At 47.1% G+C, this 21,229-nt stretch overlaps 3 protein-coding genes across 3 annotated transcripts in view; 1 reads left to right on the top strand and 2 right to left on the bottom strand.

Annotated features, from left to right (window-relative positions):
* l3mbtl2 (L3MBTL histone methyl-lysine binding protein 2) overlaps positions 1-3,787 on the top strand; it is a 37,463-nt gene extending 33,676 nt beyond the window's left edge. Inside the window, exons 14-18 of the mRNA XM_038992277.1 lie at positions 1,863-1,945; positions 2,115-2,349; positions 2,712-2,756; positions 2,880-3,029; positions 3,249-3,787. Coding sequence (XP_038848205.1) covers positions 1,863-1,945; positions 2,115-2,349; positions 2,712-2,756; positions 2,880-3,029; positions 3,249-3,430 — 695 coding nt within the window. The 3' untranslated portion in view covers positions 3,431-3,787. The remainder of the gene's footprint in view (positions 1-1,862; positions 1,946-2,114; positions 2,350-2,711; positions 2,757-2,879; positions 3,030-3,248) is intronic.
* chadlb (chondroadherin-like b) lies at positions 3,720-9,656 on the bottom strand. Its single transcript, XM_038992276.1, has 7 exons — positions 9,486-9,656; positions 8,968-9,162; positions 8,455-8,756; positions 7,798-8,299; positions 5,402-6,088; positions 5,064-5,230; positions 3,720-4,835 (listed from the first exon to the last, which is right to left on the bottom strand). The coding sequence occupies exons 1-7, from the start codon at positions 9,654-9,656 to the stop codon at positions 4,541-4,543; spliced, it is 2,319 nt and encodes a 772-aa protein (XP_038848204.1). The 3' UTR covers positions 3,720-4,540.
* A 2,350-nt stretch (positions 9,657-12,006) lies between these two features.
* LOC120046775 (ran GTPase-activating protein 1-like) lies at positions 12,007-20,088 on the bottom strand. Its single transcript, XM_038992274.1, has 15 exons — positions 20,014-20,088; positions 19,493-19,620; positions 19,231-19,358; positions 18,988-19,047; positions 18,286-18,465; positions 18,008-18,142; positions 17,622-17,780; positions 17,322-17,435; positions 17,148-17,247; positions 16,944-17,028; positions 16,627-16,852; positions 16,384-16,486; positions 16,168-16,256; positions 15,814-15,935; positions 12,007-12,933 (listed from the first exon to the last, which is right to left on the bottom strand). The coding sequence occupies exons 2-15, from the start codon at positions 19,602-19,604 to the stop codon at positions 12,849-12,851; spliced, it is 1,698 nt and encodes a 565-aa protein (XP_038848202.1). The 5' UTR covers positions 19,605-19,620; positions 20,014-20,088; the 3' UTR covers positions 12,007-12,848.
* Positions 20,089-21,229: the final 1,141 nt, after the last annotated feature.

Below are 21,229 nucleotides of genomic sequence, written 5' to 3'. Positions count from 1 at the left end.
CTCTCTCTATGTCTCTCTCTCTCTCTGTCTCTCTCTCTCTATGTCTCTCTCTCTCTCTCTCTCTACCCCTCTCTCTACCCCTCTCTCTCTCTCTACCCCTTTCTCTCTCTCTACCCCTTTCTCTCTCTCTACCCCTCTCTCTCTCTACCCCCCTCTCTCTCTCTACCCCTCTCTCTACCCCTCTCTCTCTCTCTCTCTCTCTCTCTCTCTCTACCTCTCTCTCTCTCTCTATTGGTACCTCTCTCTTTCTCTACCCCTCTCTCTTTCTCTACCCCTCTCTCTCTCTCTCTGCCCCTCTCTCTCTCTCTCCCCCTCTCTCTCTCTCTACCCCTCTCTCTCTCTCTACCCCTCTCTCTCTACCCCTCTCTCTCTCTCTCTCTCTCGCTTTCTACCCCTCTCTCTCTACTGCTCTCTACCCCTATCTCTCTCTCTCTCTACCCTTCTCTCTCTCTCTCTACCCCTCTCTCTCTCCCCCCACTCTCTCTCTCTACCCCTCTCTCTCTACCCCTCTCTCTCTACCCCTCTCTCTCTCCCCCACTCTCTCTCTCTACCCCTCTCTCTCTCCCCCCTCTCTCTCTCTCTCTACCCCTCTCTCTCTCTCTCCCCCTCTCTCTCTCTCTCCCCCTCTCTCTCTCTCTCCCCCTCTCTCTCTCTCTCCCCCCACTCTCTCTCTCCCCCCCCCCCACTCTCTCTCTCTCTCCCCCACTCTCTCTCTCTCTCCCCCCCCACTCTCTCTCTACCCCTCTCTCTCTCTCTCTCTCTCTCTCTACCCCTCTCTCTACCTCTCTCTCTCCTACCCCTTTCTCTCTCTCTCCTACCCCTTTCTCTCTCTCTCCTACCCCTTTCTCTCTCTCTCCTACCCTTCTCTCTCTACCGCTCTACCCCTCTCTCTATCGCTCTACCCCTCTCTCTCTCGCTCTACCCCTCTCTCTCTCTCTACCCCTCACTCTCTCTCTCCCCCCCCCTCTCTCTCTCTCCCCCCCCCTCTCTCTCTCTCCCCCCCACTCTCTCTCTCTCCCCCCCACTCTCTCTCTCTCCCCCACTCTCTCTCTCTCTCCCCCACTTTCTCTCTCTCTCCTCCACTTTCTCTCTCTCCTCCACTTTCTCTCTCTCTCCTCCACTTTCTCTCTCTCTCCCCCACTTTCTCTCTCTCTCCCCCACTTTCTCTCCTGAATAAAACAATATAACTCAATGTCATTGAAAATTATCTTCAATGTCCCTCCCCCCACTCTCTCTCTCCCCCCCCACTCTCTCTCTCCCCCCAACTCTCTCTCTCCCCCCAACTCTCTCTCTCCCCCTCTCTCTCTCTACCCCCCCCTCTCTCTCTCTCTCTCTCTCTCTCTCTGTCTCTCTCTCTACCCCCCTCTCTCTCTGTCTCTCTCTCTCTCTCTCTCTACCCCTCTCTCTACCCCTCTCTCTCTCTCTACCCTTTTCTCTCTTTCTACCCCTCTCTCTCTCTCTACCCCTCTCTCTCTACCCCTCTCTCTACCCCTCTCTCTCTCTCTACCCCTCTCTCTCTCTCTCTACCCCTCTCTCTCTACTGCTCTCTACCCCTCTCTCTCTCTCTCTAGCCCTCTCTCTCTCTACCCCTCTCTCTCTACCCCAGCTCGCTCTCTCTTCTCTACTGTCCCGTACTTTCTCTCCCCTACTCTCTCTCCCTTACTCTACTACTTTCTACCTTCTCTCCTCTAATATCTATTTAACTCTCCCCTCTACTCTTTATTTCCCTGTTTCTTGTTGCTCTGGTGTAGTGTTTTGGGTAAACACCACCTGCTTGGTGAATCTATAATAAGAATGAAGTGAGTGGTTCCCCTGCAGTGTCATATCCCTTATACCGGTGGCATATTCATCTTCTCTACCAGGCTATGACTGGAAAACCTTCTCCTGGGCAAAATACCTTGAGGAGAAGGGAGCCAGAACAGCGCCAGCACAGCTCTTCAACACGGTAACTCAAAGCTGTTTATATACCCAGTGTCATACAGGTACCCAGTCTCCAGTATATGGACTTATGAGAAGCTATTGGTACTGAGAGAGGTTTGGAAACACTGTTCTAATTCTGGTTCTATGGTGTGTGTGGGCGGGCATGCCTGCGTGACTGCGTGTGTGTCCTACAGGACGGCTCAGGTCACGGCTTCACTCAGAAAATGAAGTTGGAAGCTGTAGACCTGATGGAGCCGTGGCTGGTGTGCGTGGCCACCGTGAGGCGCTGTGTGGGCCGGCTGCTGCTGCTGCACTTTGATGGCTGGGAGACAGACTTTGACCAGTGGGTGGACGTTCAGTCACCAGACATCTACCCTGTGGGCTGGTGCGAGGTTACAGGATACCAGCTCCAGCCACCCATTGGACCAGGTAAGAACTGAGGACTCAGCAGCCTGGTCTCATAGACTAGACGTAACATAGTAAATTCAAATCTGAGACACTCAAATGAGTATGATATGTTACGTTTGGTATGGTCCATAAGACAGGTTACAAATCGAAATGTGTTTGGTCGGGGTAGATGGGTGGGCATATAAGGCAAACGTCTAGCAACCCAAAGGTTGCCTGTTCAAATCGCTTCACGGACAACTTTAGCAACTTTGCAACTACTTACAACTTTTTACGTCTACTCCTGGGTCCAGGTTGGACCGAGGGATGGACGGCACTAACACACATACCCCACTGTTTGGTGTTGATGCTTTGAGTGCCATGTTTGTGTTCTCTCCTTTTCATAGATCCTGTTGCAAGTCGCAAGAAACACAAGCCTATGGGGAAAAAGAGTACGTCCTCCAAAAACCATCCCACACCACAGATAGTAACTAAACCAGATAACCCACTTTTAGATTCAACCATGCAACTCAATGTTTTCCTCTGTTGTAACCCTCTCTCTTTGCACGTTCCAGAGAAAAGGATGGTGAAGAAGAAACTGGCGAACCTCATCTCCAAGAACCGCCCCCCAAGACGTCCGAGCCAACAGTCTGAACCTGAGGCCGGAACCCCAGAATACTCATCCCTCACACAGCAGATTAAGGCTGAACCTGAGGAGCAGGAGAGTGAGTAGACACACATCCCTCACACAGCAGATTAAGGCTGAACCTGAGGAGCAGGAGAGTGAGTAGACACACATCCCTCACACAGCAGATTAAGGCTGAACCTGAGGAGCAGGAGAGTGAGTAGACACACATCCTGTAATGACTTCCAGTCCAGCCAGATGGAGTTGATCATACAGATGATTATTGAATGCCTTTCACTTTTCCTCTCACTCTCTCCAGTCATAGCAGTGAAGGTGGAGGAGGTGGAGACCCCCATCGCACCGACCCTGCCAGAGGCCCAGGTCCCTCCACCCTTCCTGGGGGTGGTCAAGCAGGAGCCACAGGGAGAGGACCAGCAGAAAGCAACAGACAGAGGTGGAACCGATGGAACGTTGAGACTCATTGAAATTGATATACCCTAAATACAACTTTCCAAACTGACCGTAGATGAATGTCTGTGGTTAACTTCATTCTACACCATCACAGCCTTAGATCACTACACTACTGATCGCTGTGGATCACCTGAACCTGAAGATCAGATGAGTCTGAGCTGAGCTGGTCCCACTTCTGAACATTCTCAGCTCTGGAGCTGAATAAAACTGTTCCAGTTTAACAGAAAGGCCAGTACTGTGACACCCGTTAAGGACATTCTTTCATACATTGAATAACAAACACCCAGTCGATGTTGTTGTATAATGTTTATTTATTTGTTTTATATCCAGATTCCTTTTCGTTGTTGTATATACAATCATGGATTAAAGTACTTCAGTGAACTGGTTGCTCTGAGTGTCTGTGGGATTTATGACCTTCCTTCACGTTTGACATTTTACTGACTAAACTAGGATCTGCTATGAAACACATGCACTACCACACACCGAGACAGTAGTGCTATGTACTGGTAGGAACCTAGCTTTGAGCTGTTTATAATGCCAAACTTTTTCCACACTGAACAAGCATCTCACTTGACAGAATTGTTCATTCTTTATTTCTATCTCCGTAACATTCAAAAATGTTTTCAAAGTGGGTAACAGAAAGTGCAATTACAACGCACTGTATGTGATAAACTGCCCTTTAATGGCCATCAGTGAGTGTTAGTACAGTGGAATGTGGAGATTGGGAAGTAAATGTTAGAGCTCCCTACAGTTTGGTTTTCACTAGCAAGCATCAGCATAGCGGACTAAACTTCATAATGTAACATTTTAAAATGTTAGTATGAATTCAGAACATTTTCAACAGGAAGCCACTCGATAAAGACATAACATACAGTATAATCCTGGTGTTAAAGAAAAGTTAACATTATTGAAATTCTACAGATTTTTCTACCCTCTTCAGAGTAGCATCCGTCTATGAAGACCCCTGTGTGTCTGTCTTAGTATGTGTTGGTCTGTTCTGTGTTGAGTTGTGCATATCTACAGAGGTCAAAGCCTTGAGGGAGACAAGTGAGGCACATCATTATAGCTCCGACAGTTACATCTCCTCAGCTGTAGTTACGTGTAATAGTTATAGCTCCCTCTAGTGACAGCTATGTGCAATCAAACCACCGTGCTTCTCTTGGTGGTTTTCTTGGAGACGGTGGGCTTTGGGCCCTGAATCTTGCGAGCTTTGGTTTTGGTTTTCACCACTTTGACCTGTCTGGGGGCATTGAGGTGGGCAGGTTTGGGTTTGGTGGACTTGGGGGGTTTGGAAACCTTGGGGAAGGGGGCAGAGGGCAGGCTTTCCCCGCCAGGGCAGGCCTTGAAGACGTGGACGTCCTTGACCCTCCGGCCTCGCAGCTCAGGTGGGTGGACACAGGTGGCCCGGACCTTCAGGTTCACCTTCTCAATCCACCTGAGGCAAAGAGAGTTAGGCTTTAACAAAGGCATTGTCATGTATGTTGAGTACAGCATATTTCTGAGTGGCCATTAATACATGATTGTGTGTGTACAGATTGTATGAGAGGGTGAACATGAGTGGGTTACAGCACGTGTGTACATGAGCGAGGAAGAAAGAGGGTGAGTTTGCAAGCATGTATCAGTGTATGTATGTGATAGAGAGCATAATGTGCGAATGTGGTACATGCGTAGCGGCAGCAGGGGGCAGTCACATAGCAGAGGGTTCTCTGCCAGGTTGATGACCTCCAGGCCGGTCAGAGGGTTGAAGTCAGGCACCTCCTCTAGCTGGTTCCCCTCTAGGTATAGACTCCTCAGACCAGCACCCAGCCCTGCCAGAGAGTCCTTTGACATCTGCAGGAGAACCACAAAATACAGGCGTGTCATGGGGAAGGAATAGGAGAGAAGAGAAACTGGACCATACGAGATTGCAAGGGAATGAAGGGAGATACACGAAAACAAGGAGAAAGTAGAGGAGTGACAGGAAAACCACAGATGTACTGGCATGTAAATATATCCGCTCACCTTCTCCAAACCCATGCCGTCCAGATACAGATCCTTCAGTGCCCTAGCTAATGGCTGGAAAGCATGCGGTCCAATCCAGCGAATGGGATTCCCAGACAACCGTAACTCTCCCAGGTTGCCTGTCTTCGCTAACGCATCACTGGGAACCTCCTTGAGCTTGTTTCCTCCCAAGTGAAGAGTGTCGAGGTCGGGGGCCGGGTCAAGTGCCCTGGGGGCCACACCATTGATGATGTTGGAGGTCAGATAGAGCCCCCTCAGCTTCTCAGCCCCATTCAGGATCCCTGGCTCCAGCTTGGCGATAGAGTTGTTCTCCATGTGAAGGGCCAGCAGGCCAGGCAGCAGCTTGAAGGCCCCCTTGGGGAAGACTGTGAATTTGTTCTTCTCCAAGTGGAGGTAGGTGAGCTGAGGCATGCCCTTGAAGGCGTCGGGGCTGAGGGAGTCAAGCTCATTCTCGGAGAGGTAAAGGTAGACCAGCCCTTTCATGCCGTGGAACGCACCAGGCTCCACCTCCACAATCTTACAGCGCTGTAGATGGAGGGAGACTACCTTGGCAACGCCGGGAAAACTGTTGGCAGGGATGTAGTGGAAGTGGTTGCCCCGCAGGTCGAGGAGGCGCGTGTTGGGGGAGAAGCCGAGGGGGACTTTGGTGTGGCCGCGGTTCTCACAGGAGGAGTGGTGTGTCTCACCCTGAGGGGAACAGTGGAGGACAGGAGGGATGGATAAGGGAGGACAGGAGAGGTGGATAAGGGAGGACAGGGGATATGGATAAGGGAGGACAGGAGGGATGGATAAGGGAGGACAGGAGGGATGGATAAGGGAGGACAGGTGGGATGGATAAGGGAAGACAGGAGGGGTGGATAAGGGAGGACAGGAGGGGTGGATAAGGGAGGACAGGAGGGGTGGATAAGGGAGGATAGGTGGGATGCATAAGGGAGGACAGGAGGGGTGGATAAGGGAGGACAGGTGGGATGGATAAGGGAGGACAGGTGGGATGGATAAGGGAGGACAGGAGGGATGGATAAGGGAGGACAGGAGGGGTGGATAAGGGAGGACAGGAGGGGTGGATAAGGGAGGACAGGAGGGATGGATAAGGGAGGACAGGTGGGATGGATAAGGGAAGACAGGAGGAGTGGATAAGGGAGGACAGGAGGGGTGGATAAGGGAGGACAGGAGGGGTGGATAAGGGAGGATAGGTGGGATGCATAAGGGAGGACAGGAGGGGTGGATAAGGGAGGACAGGTGGGATGGATAAGGGAGGACAGGAGAGATGGATAAGGGAGGACAGGAGGGGTGGATAAGGGAGGATAGGTGGGATGGATAAGGGAGGACAGGAGGGGTGGATAAGGGAGGACAGGAGGGATGGATAAGGGAGGATAGGTGGGATGCATAAGGGAGGACAGGAGGGATGGATAAGGGAGGACAGGAGGGGTGGATAAGGGAGGATAGGTGGGATGCATAAGGGAGGACAGGAGGGGTGGATAAGGGAGGACAGGTGGGATGGATAAGGGAGGACAGGAGGGGTGGATAAGGGAGGACAGGAGGGATGGATAAGGGAGGACAGGAGGGGTGGATAAGGGAGGACAGGAGGGGTGGATAAGGGAGGACAGGAGGGGTGGATAAGGGAGGATAGGTGGGATGCATAAGGGAGGACAGGAGGGGTGGATAAGGGAGGACAGGTGGGATGGATAAGGGAGGACAGGTGGGATGGATAAGGGAGGACAGGAGGGATGGATAAGGGAGGACAGGAGGGGTGGATAAGGGAGGACAGGAGGGGTGGATAAGGGAGGACAGGAGGGATGGATAAGGGAGGACAGGTGGGATGGATAAGGGAAGACAGGAGGAGTGGATAAGGGAGGACAGGAGGGGTGGATAAGGGAGGACAGGAGGGGTGGATAAGGGAGGATAGGTGGGATGCATAAGGGAGGACAGGAGGGGTGGATAAGGGAGGACAGGTGGGATGGATAAGGGAGGACAGGAGAGATGGATAAGGGAGGACAGGAGGGGTGGATAAGGGAGGATAGGTGGGATGGATAAGGGAGGACAGGAGGGGTGGATAAGGGAGGACAGGAGGGATGGATAAGGGAGGATAGGTGGGATGCATAAGGGAGGACAGGAGGGATGGATAAGGGAGGACAGGAGGGGTGGATAAGGGAGGATAGGTGGGATGCATAAGGGAGGACAGGAGGGGTGGATAAGGGAGGACAGGTGGGATGGATAAGGGAGGACAGGAGGGGTGGATAAGGGAGGACAGGTGGGGTGGATAAGGGAGGACAGGTGGGATGGATAAGGGAAGACAGGAGGAATAAGATAGAACAGAGAGGGTTTGGTGAGGAAAATACATTTTAGCATGGCAAGATCATAACCCATATCAAAATCTCAGCATCCCCATCTCTCACCTCACAGGCACAGTTGGCAGGACACTTGACCTTGTTGGTGGGCTCGGGGGTGGGGGGCGACATCACCCTGGTCTGCTCCTCAAACTCAGCCTTCAGCATGGCCTCCTGGCTCTGGCAGCGCAGGTCCCGGGGGTGGATGGCCTCCAGGTTCTCCCCAGAGAAGTGAGCCGGTCCCCCGCAAGCCCCCATCAGCTTCACCTTCTTCCGGATGCCCCACTCCCTCAGCGGCAGCAGGTAGCAGTTGCAGTAGATGGGGTTTCCAGCCAGGTTAAGGCGGGCCAGCTTGGGGGAGGCTGGAGTGAAGGGCTGGAGGACACGGAGCTGGTTGTGGCTGAGGTCCAGGTGGGTGAGAGAGGGGGACAGGGACACGGCCGTGTGGGACAGGTCCTGCAGGGACATGTGGTCCATGAAGAGGTGGGTGAGTTTGTTCATGGAGACAGTCTCCTCACCCAGGAAGGTCATGGGGTTGAAGCTGAGGTCCAGACGGGTCACCTCTGGGAGTCTGGAGAGAGGGAACAGAGAGAAAGCAGATAGACAGAGCGAGAGAGAGCGAGAGAGAGGAATGAGGGATGGATGGTTGGTAGAATAGGTCTTTATGGTGCCTGGAAAAAGGGTGGTGTGGTGTATGTCAGGGAAGAGATAACACAACCATCATACCTGGTCATGGTCTCAGTAGGAAAGAACTGCAGCTCGTTGTGGTCAAGGCTGAGGCGCGTGAGGGTGAACAGGCCTGCGAAGGCCTCAGTGGCCATGTAGTTAACAGAGTTGTGGCTAAGGCGCAGCCATTTTATGTTCTGCAGGCCCTGGAAGGCCATGTTGGGGATATAGGTGAGCTGGTTGTGGGTGAGGGAGAGCAGGTTGAGGAACCCCAGCTGAGAGAAGGCCCCTGGCTGGATCTCCTCCACTCGGTTACGGTCAATCAGCAGCTGCTTCAGTGAGGAGAGACCGTCGAACGACTCCTGGAGATGGGAGAGGAGAGAGAGTGGGAGGAAGGGGGAATGAGAGGGAGGGGAGAGAGTGGCGGCAAGACAAAGAGAGAGAGAGAGAGAGAGATAAAGGGAAAATGAGATGAAGAAAGAGAGTGTGGAGCTTTTCATTTTCAATACCAAGTTCCCCCAGAAACATAGTCAAACCACAGAAACAGTCACATATAACACTGTCCTCTCTCACCTGATAGAGGATCTCCATGTTGTTGTTGGCCAGGTTGAGGAAGACGAGACGACCCAGAGCACGGAACGCCCCCTCCTTCACGGTGCGGAGATTGCAGCGCTGCATGGACAGGTGTGTCAGGTACGGCGTGTGTTTGAACGCACCTGATGGCAGCTCCTGGATGTAGTTGCTTCTCAGATCCAGTTTCACTGTAATCTGATGGGGGGAAGGGATTGATAATGATTGAGATTTGTTTAATATGATTTTGTAATTCAACCTGAATTCCCCCCGGCTGCATGTTTTGGTTTTTGCCCTAGCAATACACAGCTGATTCAAATAATCAACTCATCACCAAGCATTATTTTAATCAACTGTGTAGTGCTAGGGCAAAAAACAAAATGTCCACCCAGGAGGGCCCCAGGACATGGTCTGGGAAACCCTGCTGTATTCAAACAGGTTGTCCCTTGAATTGTAATCATTAAGCTTACTTCATAAAATCCAGAATTTCAATGAGTCAGTCACATGGGGTTTAGGCTTACCTCGTCGATTGTGGGAGGCACCTCTGTCAGGTTTTTGTTGACACAGGTAACAGTGAGTGAGATTTGGTCACATATGCACTCCTTTGGGCACTTGCCAAGGTGCGCCCCCGGGATGGCCAAGAGCAGTACCAGCAGAGACCTCAAGGCTGCGGGGCAGTCCATCGAATACATCTGGAAAATCAAAGGAGATTCAACTGGCTGCGCAAATATTATTCTACTACAAGATAAACAAAGTTGACAGCCATTCCATATCCCATGTAGACCTATTTGTTTTAGAGAGTCTCAGTCTTATCCCTTTATCGAGTTAATCCAATTTCTCAACCCGTCTATTTTTCGGATTAGAGTAATTTGGGCTATTTGCTTTCTCAAGTCTTTGCTAGTATGCGTCGGTTTTCGGCGGTCTTACATTCCACGGCTTAATTATCAACTCCGTGAGACGCATCTCGACTTGAAAAGCCGTTTGACACCTCGCCGCGTTAAAACTATCTAAATACATGTATTTAAATGTGGTCCCAACAACTCCAATTACGCATACGGTTAATCGATTCGTAAAACGATATAAATACGTATTTATTCAATAGCCTACATAATATAATAGTTATAATGTACCTATATGCTAAAGTAGCCTAACTGATTGTAGACTAAAACTCCACGAGACCATACAGCTTTGGTCATTGTCTTACAACTGGACCGTTTTATTTCCAACTCTTCATTCAAAGACTCAATCATGGCCACTCGTACTGACAGTTGTGGCTGCTTCGCGTGATTTATTGCTGCCTCTACCTTCTTGCCCTTTGTGCTGTTGTCTGTGCCCAATAATGTTTGTACCGTGTTTTGTGCTGCTGCCATGTTCTGTTGACTTAGGTCTCTCTTTATGTAGTGTTGTGGTGTCTCTTGTCGTGATGTGTGTTTTATCCTAATATTTTTATTGTATTTTCAATCCCAGCCCCGTCCCCAAAGGAGGCCTTTTGGTAGGCCGTCATTGCAAATAAGAATTTGCTCTTAACTGACTTGCCTAGTTAAATAAAGGTTAAACATTTGTTTTAACATCGTGCGTAAAAAGCTTAAGGCCTGTCTGAATATATGGGTAGAGCAACTAAAAAATTGAAAAATTCTCAAACCTGCCCTTTCCAATCACATGCGTCACCAGATTCAGACTGTGTGAAAATGTATTTAGGCCTAATAGCAAGAATGGCATGAATCCCAATGTTTCTCCTAGTTTCAAAATGGAAATTCACTAATTGAAAGTGTTTTTCCACATCTAAAGACAGTATTTCAATGATAGCCTACATACACACGTTTAAGCTATTTCATCACAATGAAACCGTTATCACCTTGTAGTCTGATGTCGCAGTCTACCTGAACCAAAACAATTCACTAAGTATGGAAATATGGGTTTGGGAGATTGTCCCTACCTGAAACGAGGAAAGTTTCCAAATAAATCCAACCAAAACGATGTAATCCTTGTTGACCACTAGCCTACTTGTTACTACTTAGCAGTTGAAAAACTGTTTTAACAAATTTTTTCAAATATGTCTCCATCTACAATGATCACAGACCGTTGTGAATTTAGAGGGAAAGAGAGAGTTGTGAGAGAGGGGGGAGAAATAAGAGACGGTGGAATTTCCTAGGGCAAAGCCTGTGTGTCAGTGTCCCCCCGGGGATAAGCAGTTTAGACCGCAGTTGAGCTGGCACGCCGGCTGCGCACAAAGACGCGCAGTGTATTCACCGCTGGGCACAGGACTCACCGCTGCCGAGTGTCTCCTGTAAATAAACCAGGAGGAATGGGGGAATACATTTCCCTCTATTGGTTTCCTACCGTTACCTGGCTATTCAACGACAACTTTCCCACGTCTGTCTTTTTTAAATTAGGTGTAGGCTGACAGAAAATCATGACACTGTATTTGACCCATTCTGTCCAATCTCTAGAAGTTATTAAAGTCCGGCAGTTTTTCCCCATTATTAATATATTATCAATATCTAAAGGTCTCAACACAAAGTCGACGCTTCATTCTAACGCAACCTAGGCAGCATCTCTCCACCATTTACTCACTCTCGCTCCGTATTCCTGTTATTCAGCTCCCGTTCTTTGTACTGCCGTGTATTCTCTCACGGTCCCTGGTCTCTCTCCCCAGCTCTTCCCCTGGCTGTACCCCATCCAAAATAAACTTAATTATCCCTCCATTCACTCTGACCCCGTCTTTCGATTCATTTCTCGTGGGTTTCAAAGTGCGCAGTAGAGCTGCGCCTCAGGGGATGTATAAACAGTATGCATATCGCCTAGCTACTGTACGGCTTCTATAGGGAGGCTTGAGGCCAACTAACCAGCCTCTCAAACAACTAAATGTCAGTGATTGATGTTCCTATCAAATATTTACACCTCTTAATAGGTCTACTGTAGGCATACATGTGTTTAACATAGATGTTGAGATAAATCCCTGGCAGTGAAAATAAACAAGAAGAGGAATTGCCTCTGGTTTGATTACGTTCAAGTTTGATTAAAATGAATAAACACGCTGAGGACTTTTGGAAAAGTAATATTTTATCACATCACTCACTTCATCTCAATACAATCAGATTAACATGAAAAACATCAATATAGTCCTAATGATACTGTACATGTATTCCAATGTTATACAGATCAATGTTCATTACATTAAAGTTGTAAGACACATGAGAATCAAAGGTAAATTCTATTTCATTTTCCCCATAAGTTCCCTTTCAACAAGTTAGTCTCCTGAGCTCTACATTGTTATAACGGCATACAGTACAAGACCAATACATACATAGATGTCGATTCCTGTCCATACGGTGCGATGCACAGGCATATTGTAGTCCACTCCTCACCGTCTGATGCACAGTAATGAATCTGACCTGGTTGAACTCGGGAATAATATGGTGGGATAATATTAAGGCTGAGCAGTACAGATGTGGCCAGCTAGGTTAATCTAGAAAGTAATACCATGTTCTTACTGAATTTGACCACCATTCTTGTTTGTGTGCCCATCAACTTCAGTATTTATTCCCTTTTTCAAATCACTTTCTCCCCACGATGTCTTTAAAGGCTTAATGAAAATGTCCCTTTTTTGTATAAAAATAGTAACAAGAACAAATACAAAAATAAAATTGAGGAAACCCTGTCTGAATAACTAGTCTTCTTCAATACGTCTTCATTGGAGGAGCATCATGAATCTAAAACACACAGGTATCTATTGAGTGTAGGTAGATTGGTTTTCGTCCCCTTCTTCTGTCCAGTGTAAAGTATCTATGCGAGGTCCTCATGCAAGGAATGTCCCTTTATCAGTTCAGTGTGTGTGCGTAGGTTGTGTGGCTTTGACTGGTTCATTTGGGCTGCAGGAGGGCTCAGCATTCCGGGGAGATCCTTCTCTCCAGTGTGGACTTGAGACTATCTCGGGCATGGCTGCAGGACTTCAGGGCTTTACCGTGCCTGTAGGTTGCATACACATAAGAACTTTTCCCTCCACGACAGTGGGAAAATCTAAGCTCATCACAAGATAAAATTAAAACAAGATCAAATAAATGTATTTGAAAATAGTTTCAAATAGTATTTATAGGAAATTATTTTCATATATAGTCGTGGCCAAAAGTTGAGAATGACACAAATATTAATTTTCAAAGTCTGCTGCCTCAGTTTGTATGATGGCAATTTGCATATACTCCAGAATGTTATGAAGGGTGATCAGATGAATTGCAAATCCCTCTTTGCCATGCAAATTAACTGAATCCCCCAAAAACATTTCCACTGCATTTCAGCCCTGCCAAAAAAGGACCAGCTGACATGTCAGTGATTCTCTCGTTAACACAGGTGAGTGTTGACGAGGACAAGGCTTGAGATCACTGTCATGCTGATTGAGTTCGAATAACAGACTGGAAGCTTCAAAAGGAGGGTGGTGCTTGGAATCATTGTTCTTCCTCTGTCAACCATGGTTACCTGCAAGGAAACACGTGCCATCATCATTGATTTGCACAAAAAGGGCTTCACAGGCAAGGATATTGCTGGCAGTAAGATTGCACCTAAATCAACCATTTATCGGATCATCAAGAACTTCAAGGAGAGCGGTTCAATTGTTGTGAAGAAGGCTTCAGGGCGCCCAAGAAAGTCCAGCAAGCGCCAGGACCGTCTCCTAAAGTTGATTCAGCTGCGGGATCGGGGCACCACCAGTACAGAGCTTGCTCAGGAATGGCAGCAGGCAGGTGTGAGTGCATCTGCACGCACAGTGAGGCGAAGACTTTTGGAGGATGGCCTGGGGTCAAGAAGGGCAGCAAAGAAGCCACTTCTCTCCAGGAAAAACAAAAGGGACAGACTGATATTATGCAAAAGGTACAGGGATTGGACTGCTGAGGACTGGGGTAGAGTCATTTTCTCTGATGAATCCCCTTTCCGATTGTTTGGGGCATCTGGAAAAAAGCTTGTCCGGAGAAGACAAGGTGAGCGCTACCATCAGTCCTGTGCCATGCCAACAGTAAAGCATCCTGAGACCATTCATGTGTGGGGTTGCTTCTCAGCCAAGGGAGTGGGCTTACTCACAATTTTGTCTAAGAACACAGCCATGAAAAAGAATGGTACCAACACATCCTCCGAGAGCAACTCCTCCCAACCATCTAGGAACAGTTTGGTGACAAACAATGCCTTTTCCAGCGTGATGGAGCACCTTGCCATAAGGCAAAAGTGATAACTAAGTGGCTTGGGGAACAAAACATTGATATTTTGGGTCCATGGCCAGGAAACTCCCCAGACCTTAATCCCATTGAGAACTTGTGATCAATCCTCAAGAGGCCCACAAATACTGACAAACTCCAAGCATTGATTATACAAGAATAGGCTGCCATCAGTCAGGATGTGGCCCAGAAGTTAAATGACAGCATGCCAGGGCGGATTGCAGAGGTCTTGAAAAAGAAGGGTCAACACTGCAAATATGGACTCTTTGCATCAACTTCATGTAACTGTCAATAAAAGCCTTTGAAACTTATGAAATGCTTGTAATTATACTTCAGTATTCCATTGTAGCAACTGACAAAAATATCTAAAGACACTGAGGCAGCAAACTTTGTGGAAATTAATATTTGTGTCATTCTCAAAACTTTTGGCCACGACTGTAGTAGTTGATTCAGCCAAATACACAGAAAAAGTATTTAAAATACAAATGTACTGTATTTCAACCCATGTCTAATTACATCACAGTGCAATTAATGACTTTCCAATAGTCCCAGTCGGTATTTATGTAAAAAGGAATTCCCCTTGACCACACACACAAATTGAGGAAAAACTCAATTCTCTCCTATTGACCTCCATTGTAAAAGAGACAACTTCGTCGTAGATTTTTTGTTATAGAGAAATAACAAAACATGCCGAAAAGCTGCTGTGTTGTTCAATGTACATGTAACCAGGTCAAAAATCCCGACCTATGGTTCTCAATGCTCCCACATAGGGGAATAGAGCCTGCGAGAAGAGCCCTGTGGCTTCAGGCTAGTCAGCGTGGGCGAGTGGGGACTCAGTGTCCAAGTAGGCTACATGTAGCTATGTGTGTGGAAAACATTTCATTACAGGTAAGACATTTATCTTCTTTAGTACAGTCCGTTTGTGACTCTACTCACTACTTGTAGCTTTATAGTCTGTTTGTGTAGCAGGTCTTGGCTAGCTTAATGTTCTGGTTGGTAGCTAGCTTGCACTCACATGGCTGCTAGCACAATGATGAGAAGGGGCATGAGGGAAGCCCTACAATATTCAGTTTTTATAAGTAGTGAGAACGCTCTGGAGCAAGCAACGTTGAAAAGTTATATTTAGACGTGTTTTTCTTAAAATTTAGTTTTGTAATTGACTAAAATAAGCAGACAATAAAATTGCATTTGAAAAAGTTTAAGTATTTGCTGTGAGCTAATGGGGTAACCTTGGTAACCACAGGAGTGTGGGGCCACGACGTTCTATCTAATACCGACTGGGTCTATGGTGTCACTATAACTTCATAATGGCGTCTAGACGGACCGAACTAGAATTATACCGTGTTCCTCCATCATAGAAATATAAATTCTAATTCTGTGTGTCTAGACGCCATTGTGATGTTATAGTGACAGTATTGAAATGTCATTTACTCCATTGTGATGTATTAGATTAGTTATTTTTCTTCATGGAGGGACACCCTTGAGACCCCAAGGATCATGGAGCTGCCTACTATTCAATGTCCACAACCTACCAAGACAGAATAACGGGTACACACACACACACACACACACACACACACACACACACACACACACACACACACACACACACACACACACACACACACACACACACACACACACACACCTGGCGACAAAGGTGTCCAGCAGGGAGGCGTGGTCCTGGGGGAAGTAGTCCTGTTGGACAGCGTGCTCCAAAACCAACAGGTGACCAGGTAACACCTGCACCTTCTTCACCTTGCCCTCACCCTGGACAGCACAGATTAACATGGGAGCCATATACATTAGGGCTGGCATTACTGCTAATCAAAGTTGGGCTACATTTTAGTAGCCTGTCAAGTTAAATAATTCTCATAGAAAACAGTAAATTTTTTGTTCATTTCGAGCAAGTAATGGATTTGAATGGTTTGACCCCAACATGGTAACTGACATGGCTGAGACTCAGTGAACGGTACAAGCATGTTGTACATAGTGTTTCTACCTTGAGGAGCCCCAGCATCACCAGTAGAGTGGACAGGAAGCTGTAGGTCTGCAGGGAGGAACCAGAGAATGCCTTCTTCAACAGGTTGTCTGTAGGACAAGTAGAGCAACTTAGTCACATTAAGTGTCTCACATTAAGTGTCCCACTCCAACACAGAGACAAGGCAGGATGCCGGACAGAAGTTAGAGAAGAGGGTGTTTGACTGTTTAGGCTCACCAATAGTCTCCAGGACAGCCTTCTTGACCTCATGGTCATCACTGTACAGAGAGGAGATTCTCAGGAAGGCATCGGCAACCTTATCAGAGTCAGAGACATCCACCTGACCAGGGAAGTTTCCACAATAGATGTTAAAACCCAATGACAACTGTTACTGCCTTCTAACCTTACACAACAAGGCCCTCTTCAGATACACTTCAACAGTTAAAGTGTGAATGGCCCATGACCACAGTAATAATTTACGTGTTGCTGGATGAGTCCAGTCCTGTTGCCCCCCAGTTTGAGCAGTGTCTCAGCAGTGGGGGAGCTGAGGAAAGAGAGGATCTCTGGATGACAAGTTGGCTCAGGCTTCACTGGGCTGTCTCTTTTATCCTTCACTCCATTCTCCTTCATCTCTTTGCCATTCTCCTCATCTTCTTCCTCCTCCTCCTCATCTTCCTCCTCTTCATCAGGCTCTCCCTCATCATCACTATAGAGCGTAGAACAAGGCCAATACAGCATCTCGGATGATAGCTAAATGTTGTATAATCACAGCTGTGATGACATCCACACACACCTACCTGAGAGATGCCAGTATGTCGGCCCTGTCCATGTTGTCCATGGTCTCCTTCAGAGCCTCACACCCCTCCTCCCCCAAACAGTTACCTGGACAAAAACAGGTAATATATTATAAACAAAACACATAAAATGGATTTGTCATTAACACTTGGATCTATATTTCATGGCCAATCAGACTGATTGAAGTAGTACGTGGTGAATAATACCATTGAGATCCAGTTTTTCCATATGGGGTTTGTCTTGTACAGCCTGAGCCAACACCAGTGCTGCAGCTTCCGTGATCTCCCCAAAGGACAGATTTAGCTCCTGAACACAGGAATGAACACAAATCAGACAAGAATGGGTAATCCACCCACCCACACACACACACCTCTACTGACCTTAAGAGTGGGCAGTCCCTCTCTCAGGACAGCAGCGAGAGCGATGGCCCCTTCAGAACGCACCAGGCAGTCCCCAAAGTTTATCACCTGCACAGTCCTCAGATGCCTCAGAGCCTGGGGACAGAGAGGGGAAAAGATCATTATAAATGAAGAGAACTCATAAAATAAAACCTTGTTAATACACTAAAATGTATATGACGGCCCCAATCAGCTAAATAACAATTTTGTCCGGCTTAGCACTAAGATATAGCGCGTGTTTGACTACAGCAGAACACTAGGCAGACAATTTGGCAGTAATACCTGAGCCATAGCCAGCGCCCCTCTCTTGGTGAAGGTGTTGTCGTTGAGGTTGAGGATGCGCAGGTGGGGGTTGTGCTGCATGGCGGTGGCCAGAGCAGTCACCCCAGCATGGTTGATCCCATTCTGGGGCATGTGCACCTCCTCTAGGCTTCCCATCAGCTGATAAGAGAGAGGAGGAGGGAGATGGAGAAACAGAGTGCGAGAGAAATTAGGTGGAGGGAGAGAGCACAAAAGAGACGGAGGGGAGAAAAAAAAGCAAGATATTAGGCCAAGCTGCATCTACCAAGCTCAGTGTGTGAACAAGAGACATGTCTTTATTACAGAGAATAATGATATGGGGATAGATCCTCATCATAAAGTTGCAGTTTGTGTCCGTTTGTCTGTACCTGAAATGCCAGGGCAAGGGCTGTGGCTCCTTCGTTCTCCAAGCGGTTTCTGCCTGCGATGAACACTTTCAGTTTCAGTGGGGCACCGAGAGCACTGGACTGTTCATGACACTCAGTCAACGCTGCCGCCAGGATCTAACAGACAAAACACTGGTTACTTTGTGGCACATCCTAACAGTAGACCAGAAAAGCGAATGATGGAGAAAATACGTTGATGGCCTATGCTCCTAAGTCAGTAAGTACTACCAGTCACACAATTGGTGTTTCCAAACTCTCACCTTGCCCCCTCCGATGCCCATGCCACAGTTGTTGAGTCTCAGCTCCTGTAGAGAGTGACACGCAGAGCTCTTCAGTAGAGTCTCAATGCCCTTTACCCCATCTGGCCCAAAGGCGTTATCACTCAGGTCAAGCTCTCGCAGTCTGGCCCCTGCTGTCATCAACGCACTGCCCAGGGACCTCTGAGGATGAAGAGAGACATGAAGAGCTACAGACTTGTGGAACATACAGTGGCAAGAAAAAGTATGTGAACCCTTTGGAATGATCTGGATTTCTGCATAAATGTCATAAAATTTGAGTTTGTTATTCACAAGAAGCCTTGCCTGATGTGAACCATGCCCCGAACAAAAGATCTCAGAAAACAATTCTTAATCTTGGGTTAACTTGCATAAAGCTGGAAAGGGTCACAAAAGTATCTCTTAAAGCCTTGATGTTCATCAGTCCACGGTAAGACATTGCACTGTGAATGTTTACACAGTGTGTTCAATAAAGACATTAAAACTTATAATTGTTTGTGTTTTAGTTTAAGCAGACTGTGTTTGTCTATTGTTGTGACTTAGATGAAGATCAGATCAAATTTTATGACCAATTTATGCAAAGTCCAGATAATTCCAAAGGGTTCACATACTTTTTCTTGTCACTGTATATTAGTATATGTATAAAATCAGATGAAGCACAAGGGGAGGTTGTTAGTGTTGACTCACCAGGGCAGTTGGGATTTCCGAGCGCAAGCGACCCGTGAACATATCACTCCAGTGACAACTCTAAAAAATAAACAGTTAAAGCAGGATGTAAAGAAATACACTCAACAGTAAAATGCTGACACCCTCCTAAGGATCATGGGGTGAATATGTGGCTTCACTATTTTCAGCAGTAGGCCCAAGTCAGTTTGCTTTGCTCAGCCTGGGAGACAGACAATTCATCTCAAGGCTCTCTCCGCCCAGTACCTGAAGTTGGTCTTTGCACTCCAAGGCTTTGGCGATAGCCTGCGCTGCCTCCACTCCCACTGTGTTTCCCTCCAACCGCAGGGCCCGGAGTCCCTGGTACTCCTCTATTTCCCGCACCAACTCCTTCACTGCAGAGACAACCAGATTCACCAATTGATTATAGAAGACTATTATCAAAGCTGTTAACCGTGTTGGCATTGTTAGAGAACAATGCCATATTGAAGTCTCCTGTTGTTGACCAGTTTGCAATCAGTGCACTCACCAGACTCTGTGTTGTCCAGCTTCAGTCCCTGGCCCTTGTAGCTCAACTCTCCATATCCTACATGAGTCTTGGACAGCGCCTCGGCCAGCAGGGCAATGTCATCGGAAGCCATGGTGGTCTGTGGTGTTCTATGAAAGCAAGAACAGTGAGATGAATTGGCTCGCAAAGTACTGTTGATTAACAATTTACTGACAATGAGTACCAGGCATTACCAATTACTATTATTACTGTGCTCATATGACTCAACTACTCAGCCAGGTAACATGAGGTTTGAGTTGCATAGCTAGCTAACAAACATTACGGGAAAAGAGAACGCAGTAACGTAGCATTCTGTTTGTTAGTGTGACAAGCTACTAACTATAGTTAGCTAACCGGCTGCTAGCACACCGACGTTGTCCAAAATAGAAGTAACTCGTTCCTTTACACGAGTTAAACTGAACCTTCTTTAGGCTTTCAGCTCTTACAACAGCAAATATACACAAAAACAACATATTTAATAGTTGACAAACATGTTACAGTACCGTAACGGATGATATATTATGATAGTCGCGTTGCCTCCTTCCGCGCGCTTGTTGTTACAATGCGTGACGTCAATGTTTTTTCTTCTGTCAATTTTTTGTACACAGGCCCACTAACTAGATTGCTCTTTGCCGCCACTTTGTGGAGTGGAGTTGCAACCTGTTTGCAATACAAGATTGGAGGGCAAAAGAGCGCCTGAAAGAGCACCTTTCGAGAAGATGATCAAGTATACTCACAGTAAAAATCAGCAGTGGTGGGAAAAGTTGAAAATTGTCATACTTGAGTAAAAGTAAAGATACCTTAAAAGAAAATGACTCAAGTAAAAGTGAAAGTCACCCAGTAAAATACTACTTGAGTAAAAGTCTAAAAGTATTTGGTTTAAAACATACTTAAGTATCGAAAGTACATTTTACGAATTACATTTACTTAAGTAGCAAAGGTAAAACCACAAGTATAAATCATTTCAAATTCCTTATATTAAGCAAAGCAGATGGCCACATTTTCTAGTTTTTTATTTATTTGCGGACAGCCAGGGGCTTGCTAACCACGTTTCCATCCAACCATTTCAAGGGATGAATTACCTAACACATGAAAAAAGTCATGACCAGCCTGATGAAAACAGGAAATGTCCAGGGCCAGATTAAGAAATCACAGGCCTTCCCGACTGTATGCAACCGGTAACTTCCAAAATAAAGGAAACACATGAGTAAATGAGAGATACAAATGATATGTTGTGGTGTGGGGTGCATTTTCCTTCCAAGACACATTGAAGCTGTTCTGGCAGCTCGTGGTGCCCAAACACCCTTTTAAGACTCTATGTTGGTGTTTCCTTTATTTGGGCAGTTACCTATATGCGCTTGTGACAACATTTTATCCACAGTTATTTTTTTGAAACTATTGATCCTCTGGCCAAATTATGCTCTCTGGTGTATTTGGAACATTGAGAGCAGGCTCCTGTGGTTGCCTCTTGGGTCCCATATGGGCTTGGGCCCAGCCCCTGACTCACACAACTGACCTGTCACATTTATTTATTATGCAGTTGATTTTTTATTTATTTTACAGTATTAATCAGTTACCCAATCAAGGCAGGGCCCCCCAGTTACCCACGTGTGCCCCCTACCTCCTCTCCTCCCCCATCTTACGATTAGCAGAGCGGCAGCAGGCTCTCATTGAGAATACTCCTGTGGTTGGTGGTAGCAGTAAATAAATTATATATAT

The sequence above is a fragment of the Salvelinus namaycush genome, chromosome 4 (assembly GCF_016432855.1).
Source record: "Salvelinus namaycush isolate Seneca chromosome 4, SaNama_1.0, whole genome shotgun sequence".
Lineage (NCBI taxonomy): Eukaryota > Metazoa > Chordata > Actinopteri > Salmoniformes > Salmonidae > Salvelinus > Salvelinus namaycush.
Note: the sequence above shows the minus strand (reverse complement) of the source record. Positions and strands in the feature narration are given on the sequence as shown.

Bases quoted from the DNA above. Each gene is read 5' to 3' on its own strand.
- LOC120046775 (XM_038992274.1), bottom strand. From the start codon at position 19,604: ATGGCTTCCGATGACATTGCCCTGCTGGCCGAGGCGCTGTCCAAGACT. The intron at 18,466-18,987 runs GTGAGTCAACAC...CTTCATCCTCAG, and splicing joins CGGAAATCCCAACTGCCCTG to AGGTCCCTGGGCAGTGCGTT. The intron at 18,143-18,285 runs GTGAGAGTTTGG...TTTGTCTGTTAG, and splicing joins TGGGCATCGGAGGGGGCAAG to ATCCTGGCGGCAGCGTTGAC.
- chadlb (XM_038992276.1), bottom strand. From the start codon at position 9,656: ATGTATTCGATGGACTGCCCCGCAGCCTTGAGGTCTCTGCTGGTACTG. The intron at 9,163-9,485 runs GTAAGCCTAAAC...TCCCCCCATCAG, and splicing joins TGCCTCCCACAATCGACGAG to ATTACAGTGAAACTGGATCT. The intron at 5,231-5,401 runs GTGAGCGGATAT...GTTCTCCTGCAG, and splicing joins ACGGCATGGGTTTGGAGAAG to ATGTCAAAGGACTCTCTGGC.